Source organism: Rhinolophus hipposideros, assembly GCF_964194185.1.
Source record: "Rhinolophus hipposideros genome assembly, chromosome: 9".
NCBI classification, from domain to species: domain Eukaryota; kingdom Metazoa; phylum Chordata; class Mammalia; order Chiroptera; family Rhinolophidae; genus Rhinolophus; species Rhinolophus hipposideros.
This window is the reverse complement of record NC_138055.1, coordinates 37,030,421-37,047,082: the sequence shown is the minus strand read 5'-3', so window position 1 is coordinate 37,047,082 and position 16,662 is coordinate 37,030,421. Positions and strand designations below refer to the sequence as shown.

At 34.6% G+C, this 16,662-nt stretch overlaps 1 protein-coding gene across 3 annotated transcripts in view; it reads left to right on the top strand.

Moving 5' to 3' along the window:
* LMNTD1 (lamin tail domain containing 1) overlaps nt 1–16,662 on the top strand; it is a 300,013-nt gene that overhangs the window by 253,531 nt on the left and 29,820 nt on the right. For all 3 annotated transcript variants that reach the window (XM_081060662.1, XM_081060660.1, XM_081060661.1), the window contains one exon: nt 15,821–16,056. In XM_081060662.1, coding sequence (XP_080916788.1) covers nt 15,885–16,056 — 172 coding nt within the window. In that variant the 5' untranslated portion in view covers nt 15,821–15,884. The remainder of the gene's footprint in view (nt 1–15,820; nt 16,057–16,662) is intronic.

The window sequence follows — 16,662 nt, the reverse complement described above, 5'->3', positions numbered from 1 at the left end:
TCCTGGATTGTATTTCTTATATAATCATTTATATCTAACAGTTACCTAGGGCCATTACTGACCTGAGACCACTTTAAATTAAATTTCTTCCTGAGGTTTTTGCCTCATACTGATGTTTTAATTTGATTGGAATTGAGACATTATACCTATGTGAGTAATAGCTGTGGTTCAGATTCTCAAGCGAGATTTTTCCTTCTTTTTCCTCCCAGTGTTAAAGTTGACAAATGCAAACTGTCCCATGGGGATCCCAGCTTTATGCTAGGATCTCTTATTAGATTCCCTATCTTAGACTTTTTTTCCTTGTTAGTTGAGAAAATCAGGGAGTATCTTATAGCCAAAAGTATTTTAGAAATTTGATGTTGGAATTGAAAAGGTTCACCAGGGACAAAAATTCTTCCCCGTTTCTTACTTCTGAGCAGCAACACTGCCTTCTTCAGGTCTTTGCTTGTCTTTCAGAGCCTTCCAACACCTTTCAAAAAGAGGCAGGTAATCACCCTCCAGAAGAATGATTCACTATGCAATTTGTAACTATAATGGGATTTGTTAATTTGTAATTTTATCAAGATGTAATTTGTGAGTAAAGATTGTGATAGAGCTATAATTACGACTCTGGTGATTCTGTTCATTGCTTTTGCAAATACTTATAAGATATTTATTGTGTGCATTGGGGAATGAATAAAAATGCCCAATAAATGGTTCCTGACCTCAGGAAGTTTGGAGTCTATTATAATTGATAAGTAACGTGCAAAATAATTGTAATGCGATGTGATGTAGAAAGTAATGATGCCAGAGGAAAGGAATGGAAAACATGCCTCATGGATATTCAGGATAGAAAGAAGTCATTTCTAGTTTAGACAGAATCAAAAAATACTTTATGGAAGATGGGGATTACAATAGTAATAAAAATAATAATGAGTACCATTTTAAAATTCTTTATTCACTTTATTTTATTTTATCCTTTATGAAATAGATATTAATTCCATTTTACAGCTGATACAAATGCTTTGGAAGAATGAATAGATTTTTTAGAGGCAGAAGCAGTGTTGGGAAGGGTGTTGCTCATCAATAGAAATAGAACAAAGACATGAATGTGGAAAAAGAATGGACATATAGAAAGGTTCTACGATACATGGTTTAATTTGCATGGATCATTGGATGGGTAAAGGCAAATAATAAGAGAGCTCAAAATGAATATTTTATTTTAACTAGGTAATGGAGGAATAAATGGGAGTTGTCATAGAGAGAGAATAAAAAAACCTGACAGGCAGTTTATTGTAGGGTAACAAAGGAGGAAGGTTTGTCAAAGATGAGGAAATGATTTGGGGATTGTGTATCCAGGAGAAAGTGATACTAGGATAAGAAATAGTAAACACAAAAGAATATGGGACATAAAGAATCGGTCCCAATGGACTTAATTACAAGTGCACTAACAGTGCCTGTGGTGGTAGAGAAAGGGCTTGGGAGAAGGGCTAAGCAAAGTGTAAGATATAATCAATGGTGGCAGGGTTCATAAAGTTCTGAACATCAAGGATAGTCTTCCCGGTGGGATAATCTTAGACCAGGATGTTTCAAACTCAGGTCCAGTTCAGAGAGGTACCATGATGTACCGACGGTGATCCTCAAAGCTTGGACCACCTCAGAGGTGATGTATGAAGTAGGTGAAGACCAACTGTCATGAGGGAAGACCTTTCAGGGCACAATGAGAGAAGCTGAAAGAAAAATTGATCCACAAGGATTGATTTAGGCTAAAATAATTGATTTAAGCCAGTGTTGTCCCACTGCTATAGTTAACAATTTCCTAGGGTACAAGTTTGACCTTTAACAAGGATACTTTCCATTATACTGTCTGGTGGAAAAATTGCGCACCAAAGACCTGGGCAGAAGAATCAGCTAAAGAGCCTTCTGGGTGGGACTTTGAGTTCTTTCAGTGAAAGACTGAAATATTATGCTATTAGCCTATTTATGACTCTGTTCATTTCAAAGCATGACCTGAGGCATGAAGAAGTCAAAAGATTACATTTCTAGACCCTGTTTATTCATAGGGAAGGTAGTTGATATCTCCTGCCAGCCTGAATTCTCATTAATTCTAAAACTGGTCTGAGATCTGTTTCCTCTGTTTCCATCAGAGGTTCCTAACAATTAGGGGCAGCTGCGTAGGGATGGAAAAGTCTGAGACTTATGGTAGGAGTTGCAATTGCTGGATTAGAATTTAAGAGGAAAGTATAAGCTAGAGATTTTAGAATCATAAATTTGTAATAGTTGCAGATATGAAAAATGAATAAAGTTGCTGAAGGAAATAGGAAAGGGAAAAAACAACAGAGGAAGAGCCAAGGATTAACACAAGGGGATCTTCTGAACTTGGAGAAAAAAGAGGAGGAAGGGGAATTGGACAATAATTTGGAGGGAAGGAAGACAAGAGAAAACGATATTATACAGAGACAGAGAAAGACATTTCTAACAGAAGAGTGGCCAATCAGGTCAAATGTTCCAAAAAAAGACAAAGGATCAAAGCCATTAGATGGATCTAGTAGGAGGTCATTGCAACCCTTAAGAACAGTCATGTTTTTGATTATTCTTGATTGAGTAACAAATGTAATTTATGAAAAAATTATAGATACAATTTAGGCCTAAAGTCATGTTATATTCCTTCAGAGAATATATATTAGGTGGGTAGAGTCACTAAAAAGTCCATATGAACTTAATTAAATCAATGAGGGATTAAGATACTTTGAAGCTGGGTTTTAGTCTTTGAAGGCCAGTCTATTTCAAGTTTATTCTTATTCCTATGGTATGACTTTCAAAGTTCCAATGTAAAGTCTGGAGGGAAATGTCCCTAGGGCTTCTTCTCTTTGTTGGGCCTTGAATCCCAAATTTTGTCCTTTATTTCCATAAATCTGTAGAATCTCTGTTCATCCTCTCAACTAACTCTTCCTAAAATAATCTGAATCATTTAAGGTAAATATGACAGTAAAGATGGGTTATCCCTCTAGATCTTTTGTTCTTCTGGATCTTGTATTCACGATACTTGGCTGACTTGATAGCTTTCTGGTGTCTTTAGTTATGTTGCATTTTTCCAGCTTCTCTATTTGTTTTCAGTGGGAGAGTTAGTCCAAATTACCTGGATAGCCATTACTAAAACCTTATCCTAATGTTATTTAAACAAAATATTTGCATGCCATTTGGCTCTACTATTTACTACACTGGATATTTAGTCAAGAAAAGAAAGACTCCCTTTAGTATTGTGCTTAGACAAAGAGCTAGTCCTGTAGACTATAGGTTGTACGTCAAATTTATCTATCTTGAGGTGATAAAAATTTAGACTATTTATGTTCCCAGAAGTTTTACTTCTTTAACGTTTCACATTTATGATTCACACTAAATTAATTTTTATGTATGGTATACAAAAAGATTCAAGGTTTAGTTCTTTTCCACGTGGTTAAGAAAAAGGTCCTGCATTACTGATGGGAAGGACAGCATTTCCCCCATTGAAAGACAGTGGTGCCTCAACTGCAAATCATGTGACCACATATGTTTGGGTGTCTATTCTGTTCTATTTGTCTATTTCTCTGTCCCTGTGCCATTACCACATTGTCTATATAATGTCTATATAGTGTGACTATATAGTATAGTATAGGTCTTCCAAATTTGTTCTTTTTCAATATTATTGTGACCATTCTAGGTTATCGGATTTCTATACAAATTTTAGAATCATCTTGTCAATGTAAAAATGCTAGCTTAGATTTTGATTGGAATTGCCCTGAATCTACAAATCACTTTGGAAAGACTGGATTATCTGCAATTTTCCTTTCTCATAATATTCTTATCAGAAAAAAGACAGGTGCCTAAACACAGACAGAAATAACAGATATAATGAATTTATACAACTCAGTAGCAAAAATAACCAATAATCTAATTTTGAAATGGGCAAAGGATCTCAATAAACCTTTTTCCAAAGAAGACATACAACAGATACATGAAAAGGTATAAGTGTGCAATATCAGTAATTGTCAGAGAAATGCAAATCAAAATCACAATGTCATCTTATATCTGTTAGATGGCTTTTATAAAAAAGACAAGAGATAAGTGTTGGCGAGGATATGAAGAAAAAGAGAATCCATACACTGTTGGTGGGAATATAAATTATAGGCAACATCTGCAATCAAAATGATGAATTTTGATATACTTCTCTCTGCAATTTTTATAAATTAAGGTCTGACAATTAAGCTCATGAACTCATCCTAGAAAAAGTGCTATATACCTCATTGCTGAATATCATTGCTACCATCACCTTCAAAGTGTTCCCCTTGGGAAGCTATGAACTGACATTAGTGCCTAGTCCACCCTTCAAAGCAATTTTGGAACTCTTTTTCTGGAATGGCCATCAGAGCTGTCGTCATATTGATGTCCTGAATGTCATCAAAATGTCTTTCTTTCAATATTTCCTTTATCTCTGGGTAAAGAAAGAAGTCCTTGGGGGCCAGATCAGGTGAGCAGGGAGAGTGTTCCAGCACAGTTCTTTGTTGACTGGCTAGAAGATCCCGAATGGACAGTGCCGTGTGAGCTGGTGCATTGTCGTGATGCAAGAGCCAGGAATTGTTGGCCAAAAGTTCAGGTTGTTTTCAGGTCATTTTCATCTGTCTTTTTCACACAGGCTTTCAGCACTTCCAAATAGTAAACTTGGTTAACCCTTTATCCAGTTGGTAGGAATTCACAACGAATGATCCCCCGATATCAAAAAAGGTTAACAACATCGTTGCGACAAGTTTGCCAACTTAATCGTTCACACCTCGTAAGTAGAAAAACAAATCAGTGGAGATACAAATGATCTGCATAACAATTTTTACAGTTAATCTAATTAAGACATATAAAACATTATACACAACAAACTCAGAGTATGTACTCTTTTCAAAAATGTATGAACATTTTACAAAAATGGAACATATGTTAGCCATGAGGTAAACTCAATAAAATTCAAAGAACGTAAATTATTCAGAATATGTTCTCTGCCCACAGAGGAATTTAGCTGACAATGCTTAACAACAACAACAACAAAAATAATAATGATAATAATAACTAGAAATTCTTCAAATGTTTGGAAATTAACCAATAGCTATCTTTAAAAAATATATATACATTTTAAAAATACAGTGAAGTAAATAATAATGAAAATACTATATATTGAAATTTGTAGAACAGTGCTAAAACCATGCCTAGTGGGAAATGTATATTTTCTAATATAGCCGTAATTGCCTATATTAGAAAATAAAAATGGGCTACAAAGCAATTATTTAAGTATCCATCGCAAATCTTCACAGAAAGAACAACAAAGTGAACCCAAAGAAAGTAAAAAAAAAAAGTATAATAAAGAAAAATATACAAATAATCATATAATAAAGAGGATCAAAAGCTATAGTTGGTTCTTTAAAAAGATCGATAAAATTTATGAAGAAAAAAGAGACAAATAATCAACATCAGTAATGAAAAGGGAGATGACATAGATTCACCAACATTCAAAATACATTAAGGGAATATTTTGAAAAATTTTGGGCTACAATACGGCTTACCAAAAACTGACAAAGAAGAAATAGAAAATACGATCAGTCCTGTAACTGCTAAAGAAATTGAATTTTTAAAGTTCCCAGAAAGTAAAGTCCAGAAACCAGAATGTTTCACCAGTAAATTCTACCTGGGATATGGGGAAGTAATAATGCCAATCATTCACAAATTCTTCTAGATAACAGAAAAAGAGAAAATTCTTAACAAACTTGTTTTATGAGACTAGCATAATCTTCACACCAAAACCTGATAAGAATATTATGAGAAAGGAAGATTGCAGATAATCCAGTCTTTCCAAAGTGATTTGTAGATTCGGGGCAATTCCAATCAAAATCTAAGCTAGTATTTTTACATTGACAAGATGATTCTAAAATTTGTATGGAAATCAGATAAGCTAGAATGGTCACAATAATATTGAAAAAGAACAAATTTGGAAGACCTATACTATACTATATAGTCACACGATATAGACATTATATAGACAATGTGGTAATGGCACAGGGACAGAGAAATAGACAAATAGAACAGAATAGACACCCAAACATATGTGGTCACATGATTTGCAGTTGAGGCACCACTGTCTTTCAATGGGGGAAATGCTGTCCTTCCCATCAGTAATGCAGGACCTTTTTCTTAACCACGTGGAAAAGAACTAAACCTTGAATCTTTCTGTATACCATACATAAAAATTAATTTAGTGTGAATCATAAATGTGAAACGTTAAAGAAGTAAAACTTCTGGGAACATAAATAGTCTAAATTTTCATCACCTCAAGATAGATAAACATTTTTTAAATACAACATAAAATCATTAAGCAAAAAATATTAATAAATTGGACTTCATTAAAATTAAGAACCTCTACACATAAAATGCACCATCCAGAGAATGAAAAGACAAATCACAGTCTGGGAGAAATACTTGTAATACTTAAATCCAGCAAAGAATTTTGATCTGGATATATAAAGAACTCCTGCGAATGAATGAATGAACACCACACACACACACACACACACACACACACACACACACACACTCTCTCTCCCTCTCTCTCTCTCTCTCTCTCTCTCCCTCTCACATACAAATAGAAGCAAGAAACTCCTAAAGTGTCCTGTAATTAATCTAATTACTGATCCATTAGGATCAAATAAATGGCTACTTAAGGCATACTGAGAACATAATCTACTCTTGGCCTGGGTTCGAGACTCTCCACAGTCTGGCCTCCCCTGTCTCTCTGGCTGTGCCTCACACTGCACTCTCAGGGCTTCAACCTCTCTGCTTCAACCATTAATATGCCTGCACCATGTCTACCCCTGCATTTTGATGCTTACCAGAGAATTACATTCAATACTGTCTAGTCACAATAAACAACTAATATGCATTTTTTGTATAAATGCATGCATGAAAGAATAAATTAATAAATGCCTCTCTTCCTGTTCTCAGCCTTTTGAAATCTTATCTATCCTCTGAGGTCCACCCATATTTCACTCCTTCTGTGAAGCCTTTCCTAACCAAAGCAGTGACAATAATCCTTCCCTGAGGTTTTCTAGCTCTTAACAGAACTGTTCTTTCGATTCTTAACACATTCTATGATGCATTATTTTTATTCATATTCGCAGATACTACTGTCCTGTCAAAAGAATAAATTCCAGAAGCGCAAGGAACATGCCTGACACCTGTTTGTATTCTTATGAAATATCTGTCCAATTGCTTCGTAAACAGTGGTGCTCGATATTTTTCAGGGAATGGTGTAGTGGAATGGTGACAAATGCAATCTCTAAAGTCAGACAGACCTAAAGTCTGGCCCTGGTTCTGTCACTTCATAGCTGTGTCACTCTGGGCAATTATCTGACTCCTATAGGTATCAATTTCCTCGTCTGTGAAAGGCAGATAACAATACATCCTTAAAAGGATGAAATGAGATAATATGCAGAGTACTGAACACAAATAAGAAATGTGATAAGTGATAGCTAAGAGTAGTAGTAGTCACTACTGATTATGTTTGACTCTGAATAGTGAAAGTATTTACCCAGAAAACTAAGGAAAAAGCAAACACAAACTCAGAACAACAAAAACAAAACTCAGAATAATAGAACAGCTAGAGAAAATTTCAAGCACATAAAAATGTCCGACTTGTCTTTCTTCTACTGCAGACTAATAATGTACATGTGACCAAAAGTCTTTCAGAGATCTGTTTCCTAACTCTGCATGAATTTTCTCATTTCATCTCAGATGTCAGCTATCTCACCTCTTCCTAATATACAGGGTCTCAAACAAATGACACAGTATTATTTCAGAGATGGTATTATCCACCCCAGTGGTTTCTTTTGTGGTCCTAGGGAAGATTAGAGGTGTTCTCTTACAAAAGACATAACTTGAATCTCAGGGTCCCTAATATTCTTAGAAGCCTCCCAATTTCTTCTGTTCTCTCATTTGCACATGAGGAAAAAAGCTACTAACCAACTTTAATTTACCAACTTAAATTTGCTTATACTTCAAATTGTCAGGAGACTAAAGAAGGCAGGTTCATGTAGACAGTGTCATGAGATTTCTCAAGAATAACTAATACTCTCATAGTGAACTATACTCCTCCTTGTCACCTATTGCCATCATCAGTAAGAATAATGATAACAGGAGCTATCGTGATCATATTTGTGATGTGCATGGTAACCAGAGAGGAAGAGAAGGCAGGGTTTAGGTCTGCACTTGTCTTGTGTGCTTCTGTACTGAACTTGGCTGGGCTCCATACAGTCTTCTATTTGTGCCTGAAGCCATGGGTAAGGTTCATGCTTCTAAAAGCTCTCTTTCGTATTCCTGTAATCCAGTGCTTCTCACACAGGGCTCTTTTGGGGCTCAAATGTTTCATAAGTTGTAGAGAGGGGACATTCAACTGTAATATTGAATCATGATTGTCTTTACCCTGTTTGCAGAGGGGGAAAAAGTTAGTGGACAGCATTTCTCAATTCAAATTGTTCTCCAATAATTTTTTATTAATACAAATCTTGGGCTCCAGACACCAATTTCCTGCTAATGGTTTCCTGTAGATGACAGACGAAAATGAAATTGGAAATCTGTATCAATAGGAAAACTCAAAACCAACCATTTGTTCTTGGTTCAGCAGTTGGCTGGGTGTTTTCTTTTGTTTTAAGACATGTGAGCTGTTGGTTGTGAGTTTCTACGGTATGTAAATAATGTAAGATGGATTTGTTTTTGCTAGTAAAAATATATGAAAATAGTGTATAGATTAAATTTCAAAATATATTGACTTGTATTTTTTAAAATATTTTACCAAAAACATGGTATTCTGCAAATAAGACCATGTGGTCTGGATCTCTGCCTCCTGAACAAGTCTGAGATCCCGTCTTAGAATAACACTATATTCCTCTAAAGAACACGGACAGAAAAGATTGGTAGATAAAGTCTAAACCTACAATACGTGTACCCTATATGTAAAGTAATTATGCAGTTATTTATGAACCGTTGCTCAAATTGGTATGAATGTCTGAGGAGTCAAACGACGATTTGAATATCACATAGGCAGACCTAAGATCTTAGTGCTGTGCTAATAGAATTTTTAATTGAGAAGTCCCATGAAGGTATTTGGAAAAACTATCTGAAATTTAAACCTCCCAATAGATGGTCTTTTATTCTTTCTGTAAACACATCCAGTAGGACCTTACGGTAAAATAATAATATGTCCGAGGCTGTGTTGTTTACATGTCAATCTGTGAAGGAAATGAATCAACCCACTACACTGTTTTACTAGCAAGATACTTTACAACAGGAATTTATACTATATTTATGTGGGTGCAAATGTGAAACTATATTCCTATATATACAAATTCTTTGACTCTTAGATAGTGGAACATGTCATGTTTTAAATCATAATCCGCAATTGCATATTACTCAATTTGGAAAGTCCCACCCATGGCCTGAGAGGGAAGGAAAATTCTCTTTATATATACAGCCTTCATTCACACAAGGCATTTTATTTATATACCAATTTAATAAAATCCCCTAGTGTGCAAATGTTCTCCATATGTGGAGACGGTACTAGAAGACATAAAGCCAGTTCTTTGTGTTTTTCAGTTTTAAAAATTATGTACATGTAATGCTTTGCCTGTTGTTTTTTAATTGTTGAATATGGTATTTTGCCACTTTTCATTTTTTTCTTAATCAAGGTAAAAGATCACAATATAAAATTCAGTTTTCATAATCCTATTTTACTCTATATCTACTCTTATGGAGCTTAAATTTCTCATGCAGAATTCTGGTGTTTTCCCAACAGAGAGTAAAGCCAGGCATAAAATTGACATAGCGTCTGAAAACTAGAGGAGAAAATGATTTGAGACCAGAGTAGAGAGAAAAATCAGGAGTAGATAAGCTGGTTCGGGAGTAGATAATTGATTAGGCAGTTAACATGGAAGGAGTTAGGAAGATACTAGACAGGGATTACAGCAGAGAAACCGAGTATAGTGAAAGGGTGCTTGTAACGAATAGAAGTGAGACCAAATCTTGGGTCTGCCATCTACTGGCCATATAACCTTAGAAGACATATTCATCTCCCTGAACTTACACTTCCTCATTTGGGAAAATGGGGAAATTTCCATGTTCCAGAGCTATATTGAAAGAACCTATGTAAGGGCTGTTGCACTCCACAAACACTAAATGTTTCTGTCTTTCCCTTTCAACTCTTGCTTGATTCTATTTTCCTGAACTAGAGACAGCCATGATGATGATGCTATCAATGTTTGAAGTCTACACATCCTAAAATGGTCCTGCCTTTCTTAGCCTTTTGACTATAGAGAATTTCAAACATCTATAGAAAAATAACATATAATGAACCTCCATGTACCTGTCAGCCAGCTTCAACAATTATGTCACAGCCCATCTTTTTCATCTATTTCCACTCACTACCTTCTGTATTATTTTGAAGCAAATCCATACATCGTATCATTTTATCTATAAGTGTTTCTGGATGTGTCTCTAAACTATAAGGATTCTCTTTAAGAAATAAAATCATAATGTCATAATACATCTAAAATATTTAACAGCGATTCCTTAACATCATTAAATACCCAGTGTGCTTAAGTTTCCAATGGCTAATTTTTTTACAGTTTACTTGAATTAGAATATAAATTATATCCACAAATTATGAAGGCTGTTTTTTTGAATCTCTTAACCTGTTAGCTAATGTGCTCTTCTGTTCTCGGCGTACATGTAAGTTAGAGGATTCATCAGATTCAGGTTGATCTTATTGTTGTTGTGGTTTCTGCTAGTATTACCTACGTCAGGTAAGTTACATCAACCACATGAATACACCAAGTTGTATTACCATTGATGATGTAATTTTTCCAAACTGATGAACAACTCTTGCAAAAGGACTGAACAAACCAGTATACAATCTTCCTTCAATATAAACAGTAAATTGTTACTTCCTGGAAAAATTGGTATATGTTAAAAGTGTGTGAAAATATTTTGTATTTATATGTAATATAGAGTTAGGCATTAGGTTCAGATAATTATGAACTATTTTTCATCTGCATGATTCTCTGGTAAATTATTTGATACATGGGAAAATTCTTTGCTAAATAAGATTATCTGTCACATTGCAAAAATTTAGCATCAGGCTCCTGTCCACTAAAAGCCAGTGGCACTCCACCAAATCTTTATGACTGGTATTAGCGTCTCCTCATATTTACAAAATGCCCCCTGTTGTTCACTTCATCCCCCCTGTTGAAAACCACTGACTGAGTTCAAGCGACAGAAAAAGAGGAAATTGGTTTTAGATGCATATATGCTATAATTTTGGGAAAGGAAATAAGGAAAATATCCTGTATGGGGAATGACTATTGAAACATTAACAAATTTAACGCTTTCCAAAGTTTTTCTCAGTTGACGTAAATGTGTTCTTCTAAACTATGTTGGAAAATGTGAGTAAGCTCTATGATAAAACAAATGCGATCATAGTGACTTCATGCTAATATATGTAGTTCAAGTATAGAAATTTTAACAGCTAGAAAACCATCTGAACAGATGGTAGAGTTAGGGAAACTGAGGTAGTGGCAAGAAATAATAAATCCATTTTTAATTCTTTTCTGTGCATAAGTAAAATTTATAAATCTCTTTATGCTATGTTTACACAATTGGCCCATAATGCTGATAAGAAATTACGCTTCATCTCTGAGATGGAGAAAATATAGCCAAATGTTTATCCTCCTCTAGCTGACTTGCTTCATTGCGTGATATATATCTCTTATATTTTTCTTTTGATTTATTAAAACAGTTACTTTGTTCATTGTCCTTTGTATTAAATACTGTTTATTAGTCTAAGTGAAAGCCATTTTTCTAATCTAAATTGGAAGATGTTTTATCATTATTCTTTGAAGCAGGAATTTTTATTTCTACTACCTTTCTGTTTTCTGCTATATATGGTAGATGCTCATTTAAGTATTTTTTGAATTAACTTATCCAGTAATCATTATCATTAATATATCATATCATGGTGTACAATCATGTACTTTTGTATATGTTAATGTTATTCTTATACCCTCATTACCATGAAACATTAAGTGTGGATCTCTCTATTCAAAGTGGAATCTGAATTAAGTGATTTAATCATACTGCCAGCATACCTAGGAGAATTTAGTTCTCTTGGTTTTGATCTCACTATTTCTACCAGTAGGGTTCCTGTTTTATTTATTTATTTATTTATTTATTTATTTATTTACTTACTTACTTACTTACTTACTTATTTACTTATTTATTTATTTATTGTTTTGCCTTAAAAGTATATACGTTTTCCATTCCTGCTGCCTGGCTGTTACCATGTATTTAAAGAGTATTTGTCAAAACAGTACAAAAAATGGTTTAAAATAAACATTTAAAAACAGTGATTAACTCCCCAACATTTATTACATACTAGCCTTGACCCTCAGAAATCCAAAATGCTGGTAGGATATCAAACATTTTGGTGACAAAGTTTGTATGGTGGGAGGTATAGCTCTCATAAAATCAGATAACCTTATTTACTGTCTGCAAACTGCAAAGCAAGTACAGAAGCAACATAACAGTTGTTGAGAGGCTGGAACCTTGTAACTATGGCGACATTTTCTCCCAGTGTTCTAACAGGCAGTGGTGGCCAGATATCAAAGTTGTCATCACAAAGATAGCCATGCTAGGTTACCACCCTGCCTCCTGAGCTACTTCCAGTGAATGCGTCACACCTTCACCTTGAGTTGTCTAATAGTCTTAGCCAATATCAGTATTGGCTATGTCAAGACTTACATATTCCCATCAGATCCTGGTCCTGGCACCAGCGTGGTAAAGAAATCATTAAATCTGGCAGGTGCTCTGAGGTAGTTAGATTAACGGGTGAGGTCACTTGAAAAAGAAAGTCTGGCTTGAACCTCAGTTATATTCATTGCTTAATGTCATGATCCATTTTCCCAGGAAAGAAAAGAGACTTCTCTTCTAGCCAAGATGAAAGATATATGAACCATTCAGGAAACGTCAGGGGCCCTGCAGAGTGAAGTCTGTGAGCAGGAAGCTCAAATGGAGAAACAGGCACAGTAAGAACGGCACAAATGAGAGGACAGACGTGTCTGAGTTTTAGAGGGCAATGGTGGAGTACTTGACCTCTTGTTTCAAAACACCTAATGAAGTAGTTAGAACTAGAATTGATTCCACACATTTTCTAAAATTGACTGTAACATGCAACTATTTCCCAACCACTGTTTTATAAGTTTCAGTCCTTGAGTAATATAAAAATGCATTTAGACAGATCATCATATCAGACCTGGTTGAGAGTCCAAAGCTCATATCTAACATGTTCAGGCAATTGGCAGACAATTTCTTTAGAACCACTTTACTGACCTGAGGACAAAGAATTGCTAGAGAATTTCTAGAAACGTCTGTGAAGATGTTAAATAAAAGCTGCAACTGCAGTATTGAATATATACAATTTAAAGCTAATGTTACTTAGATGTTCTGTGTTTACTGTTCCGTTCAAGTCCATTTAAAAAAATATTTGTTTTCAGAGGTCATCTGAGAAATGATTGTTGCCAGTATCACCAATGTAGCATCTCCCAAAATAACATTGAAATGCTGAAATTGAACTTTCATAACTGCTTCTGGTTTAGTGCTAATCAATTACAGAGGGAGCTAAATACCAAGGAGGGACTTGGAAAATTCCATGTGCTAAAGAGACGCTAACTAAGCACTAGGATAAATCTCTCATCTTCCAAAAGGACTCTAGGTGTGTGAGTGCAGGGTTTTCAGAAAATGGGCTGCATCATGAACATATCTTCCTGAAATATCTCAGGTCCTCCAAAGACATGTGCAGCCATTAGAAGTTTCTTATTCAGATACAAAAATAAGAACACCATGTGGCCCTATGCCAGATTACTGTAATTGCAACATTTGCAAAGCTTGTTGGGAATCTTTTGTGGAATTAAATTTATTTGGAAATGCTATTGTTTTACTGAAGGAAGAAAAAAAATTCAGAGCTTATAAAATGAACATGTTGAAAAGATATAACCAGTTTGTCTATAATGAAACCCAGATGTAAGAAACTTTGAAAGAGAAAAGTACTTTTTCTGCTTATTCTAGCCAGTGTCAGGGAGATATCATGTCATTTGACCCTGTCTAAGGTTGGACAGAGATGAAATATTTGTAATTTGACAATTGATCTCTATAGTCTTCTTCCTAATACCACCACAGTCATACTCTGGTGTATCTTCATGTGTTAGACCTTGTCTGACAAAGATGAGAGCTTGAAGTGTCAGCAGAAGGCAAGTGGTCAAGCTTAATAAGTACTGGGCTATTAATAATGCAATGTTTAAAGCCAATGCCATTTAATTATAAAAAATAATTTGCCAGAGATGTCTGTGCCTCCTGAGAGGTACATTTAGAGAAGTTTGGTTTTGAGTACAAAACTCTCCAGATACAATATTTCTCATGAAGGAACTTATAAATTGTAGAACAAAATGATTGTGAATATCTCTTGGTAAACAGAGAGACCAAGACTGACATTAGCAAGATGGCAGATTAGGAAGCTCCAGGCCCTGTTCCCTTATAGAAACATTTGGAGAAAAAACAAAACAAACAAAAAACAGAACACTGGCTAAAATATAGGAACTCTGGAAAACAAATCAAAATAGAGACAATGCATGGAGATAAAATACTTAGCTCCTGAGTTACAGTGAGATATATGACCTCCAGAAAGGGGGTGCTTGAGCTGGCCATTTATCCAGTTTTTCAAAGAGCTAATAGGTTTTGAATCCCAGAACTTTGTTCATAATTCAAATATTAAACACACACACACACACATACACACACACACACACACACAAATACACAGATTGCTTTTAGTTTACTGAGAAGAGTCTCAATGTGACTCTTAACATGAAGTTCTCATAAGCCTTTTCATAATCTATGCCATGAAAATATTGTTTTACTTGTAAAATAATTGTACTGTAGTTTAGGGACTTTGTTTAAATGACTGTGCACTAGTTAATAAATGCTTTTATATTTCTAAGGAAGAAAAGGAAACCCTTTGTTCATAGTAAGATTTACTTATAAAAATAGTACCTGGAAATTAAGCCTTTCTTCTCCCTCTTTTCTGCTAATCCCTTCGACATTCACACACACACACACACACACACACCTATGTGCACACGTGTACTCTATTTATAGTTATTAATTTGCAGAGTATGTGAAAATAGACTTTGGCTCTAGAATCTTTATAAAAATAGGAAAATTATTTCAGCAGCATGAGTTAAATTAAGGAAAAAAGTATAGTAAGCAGTGATATATTAAATAGGAATTATAATAGTTTTATGTTAATCGAAAGGGGAAATTATGATCTAATGAGTGCTGAAGGTAGGATATAAATGGTTTATACAGTCTCAATTTTGTATTTAAAAAATGCATTGAAAAGCTTGGAAGAAAACGGTAAAATTTGGGGTTGATTTTTATTGTCTTCTTTCTATTTTTACACTTTTTCAAAACCATCTAGTAGGATGGTTCAAAACCAACAGTAGGAATTTATTGATTTTCAAAAGAAAAAAAGCATGTTTCGATTTGATACTAAAGTATTCTATTTAGATTACTAAAACTAGAACTATAAAATGTTCTTGTGCTTATGTTAGATGCATAATACCTTTGAAAAGCAGAACTCCGGGTAATGATAGTTCATGCCTCTTTGTTCATAGTGTATTCACTGTGACGTTCTTGTTTTGTTTATTATACTAATTTCTGTACACAGAAGAGAAGATGCACATGCCAATCTCCCAAGAACACTATCACCTTCAGTACATTTTTTTTCAAGTATGACAGATTCAGATACCACAGCACTGCCATCGTCACGGTCATTATCCACTGAGATGCCTCTCAGTTACTCTCTATCCAGCCCTCAGATTAGTGGAGTAAATATACCAACAATTGCACCAAAGACTCTTAAATCAACCATAGTGAACTATTCTCCATTAGAAAGCAGCTCAGGTAAGCAAAACATGTACCGAATTTTATAGACTATTTTTAAAGCATATAGTTCAATAGATTCTTTATGTGTCTAACAGCCAGAATGATATTTTATTATGTGTTTCCAATAATACTGGTTTCTTGATGTCATATGCAGAGTAACTTGACAGTGTTTACTGCTGGTCCTAGCACTGGAGTCATATTCTAGTCACATAAATGTATGTGGCCAAATATATCATCCTCCTGATTAAACTATCTTGTTATCATAATGGTTCATGGGTTGACTGCTTAGATGTTCTAAAATTGCTAGATTATTTAAAAAATCTAATACTCTGTTTCCCCGAAAATAAGACCTACCCGGACAATCAGCTCTAATGAATCTTTTGGAGCAAAAATTAATATAAGACCCGGTATTATCTTATCTTATCTTATCTCATCTTATCTTATCTTATCTTATCTTATCTTATCTTATACCTGGTCTTATAGTAAAATAAGACCAAGTCTGATATTAATTTTTGCTCCAAAAGACACATTAGAACTGATTGTCCAGCTAGATCTTATTTTCAGGAAAACATGGTATATAGCAGTAACTTCTCTTCTTCTGAATGCTACCAAAAAGATTAAGCA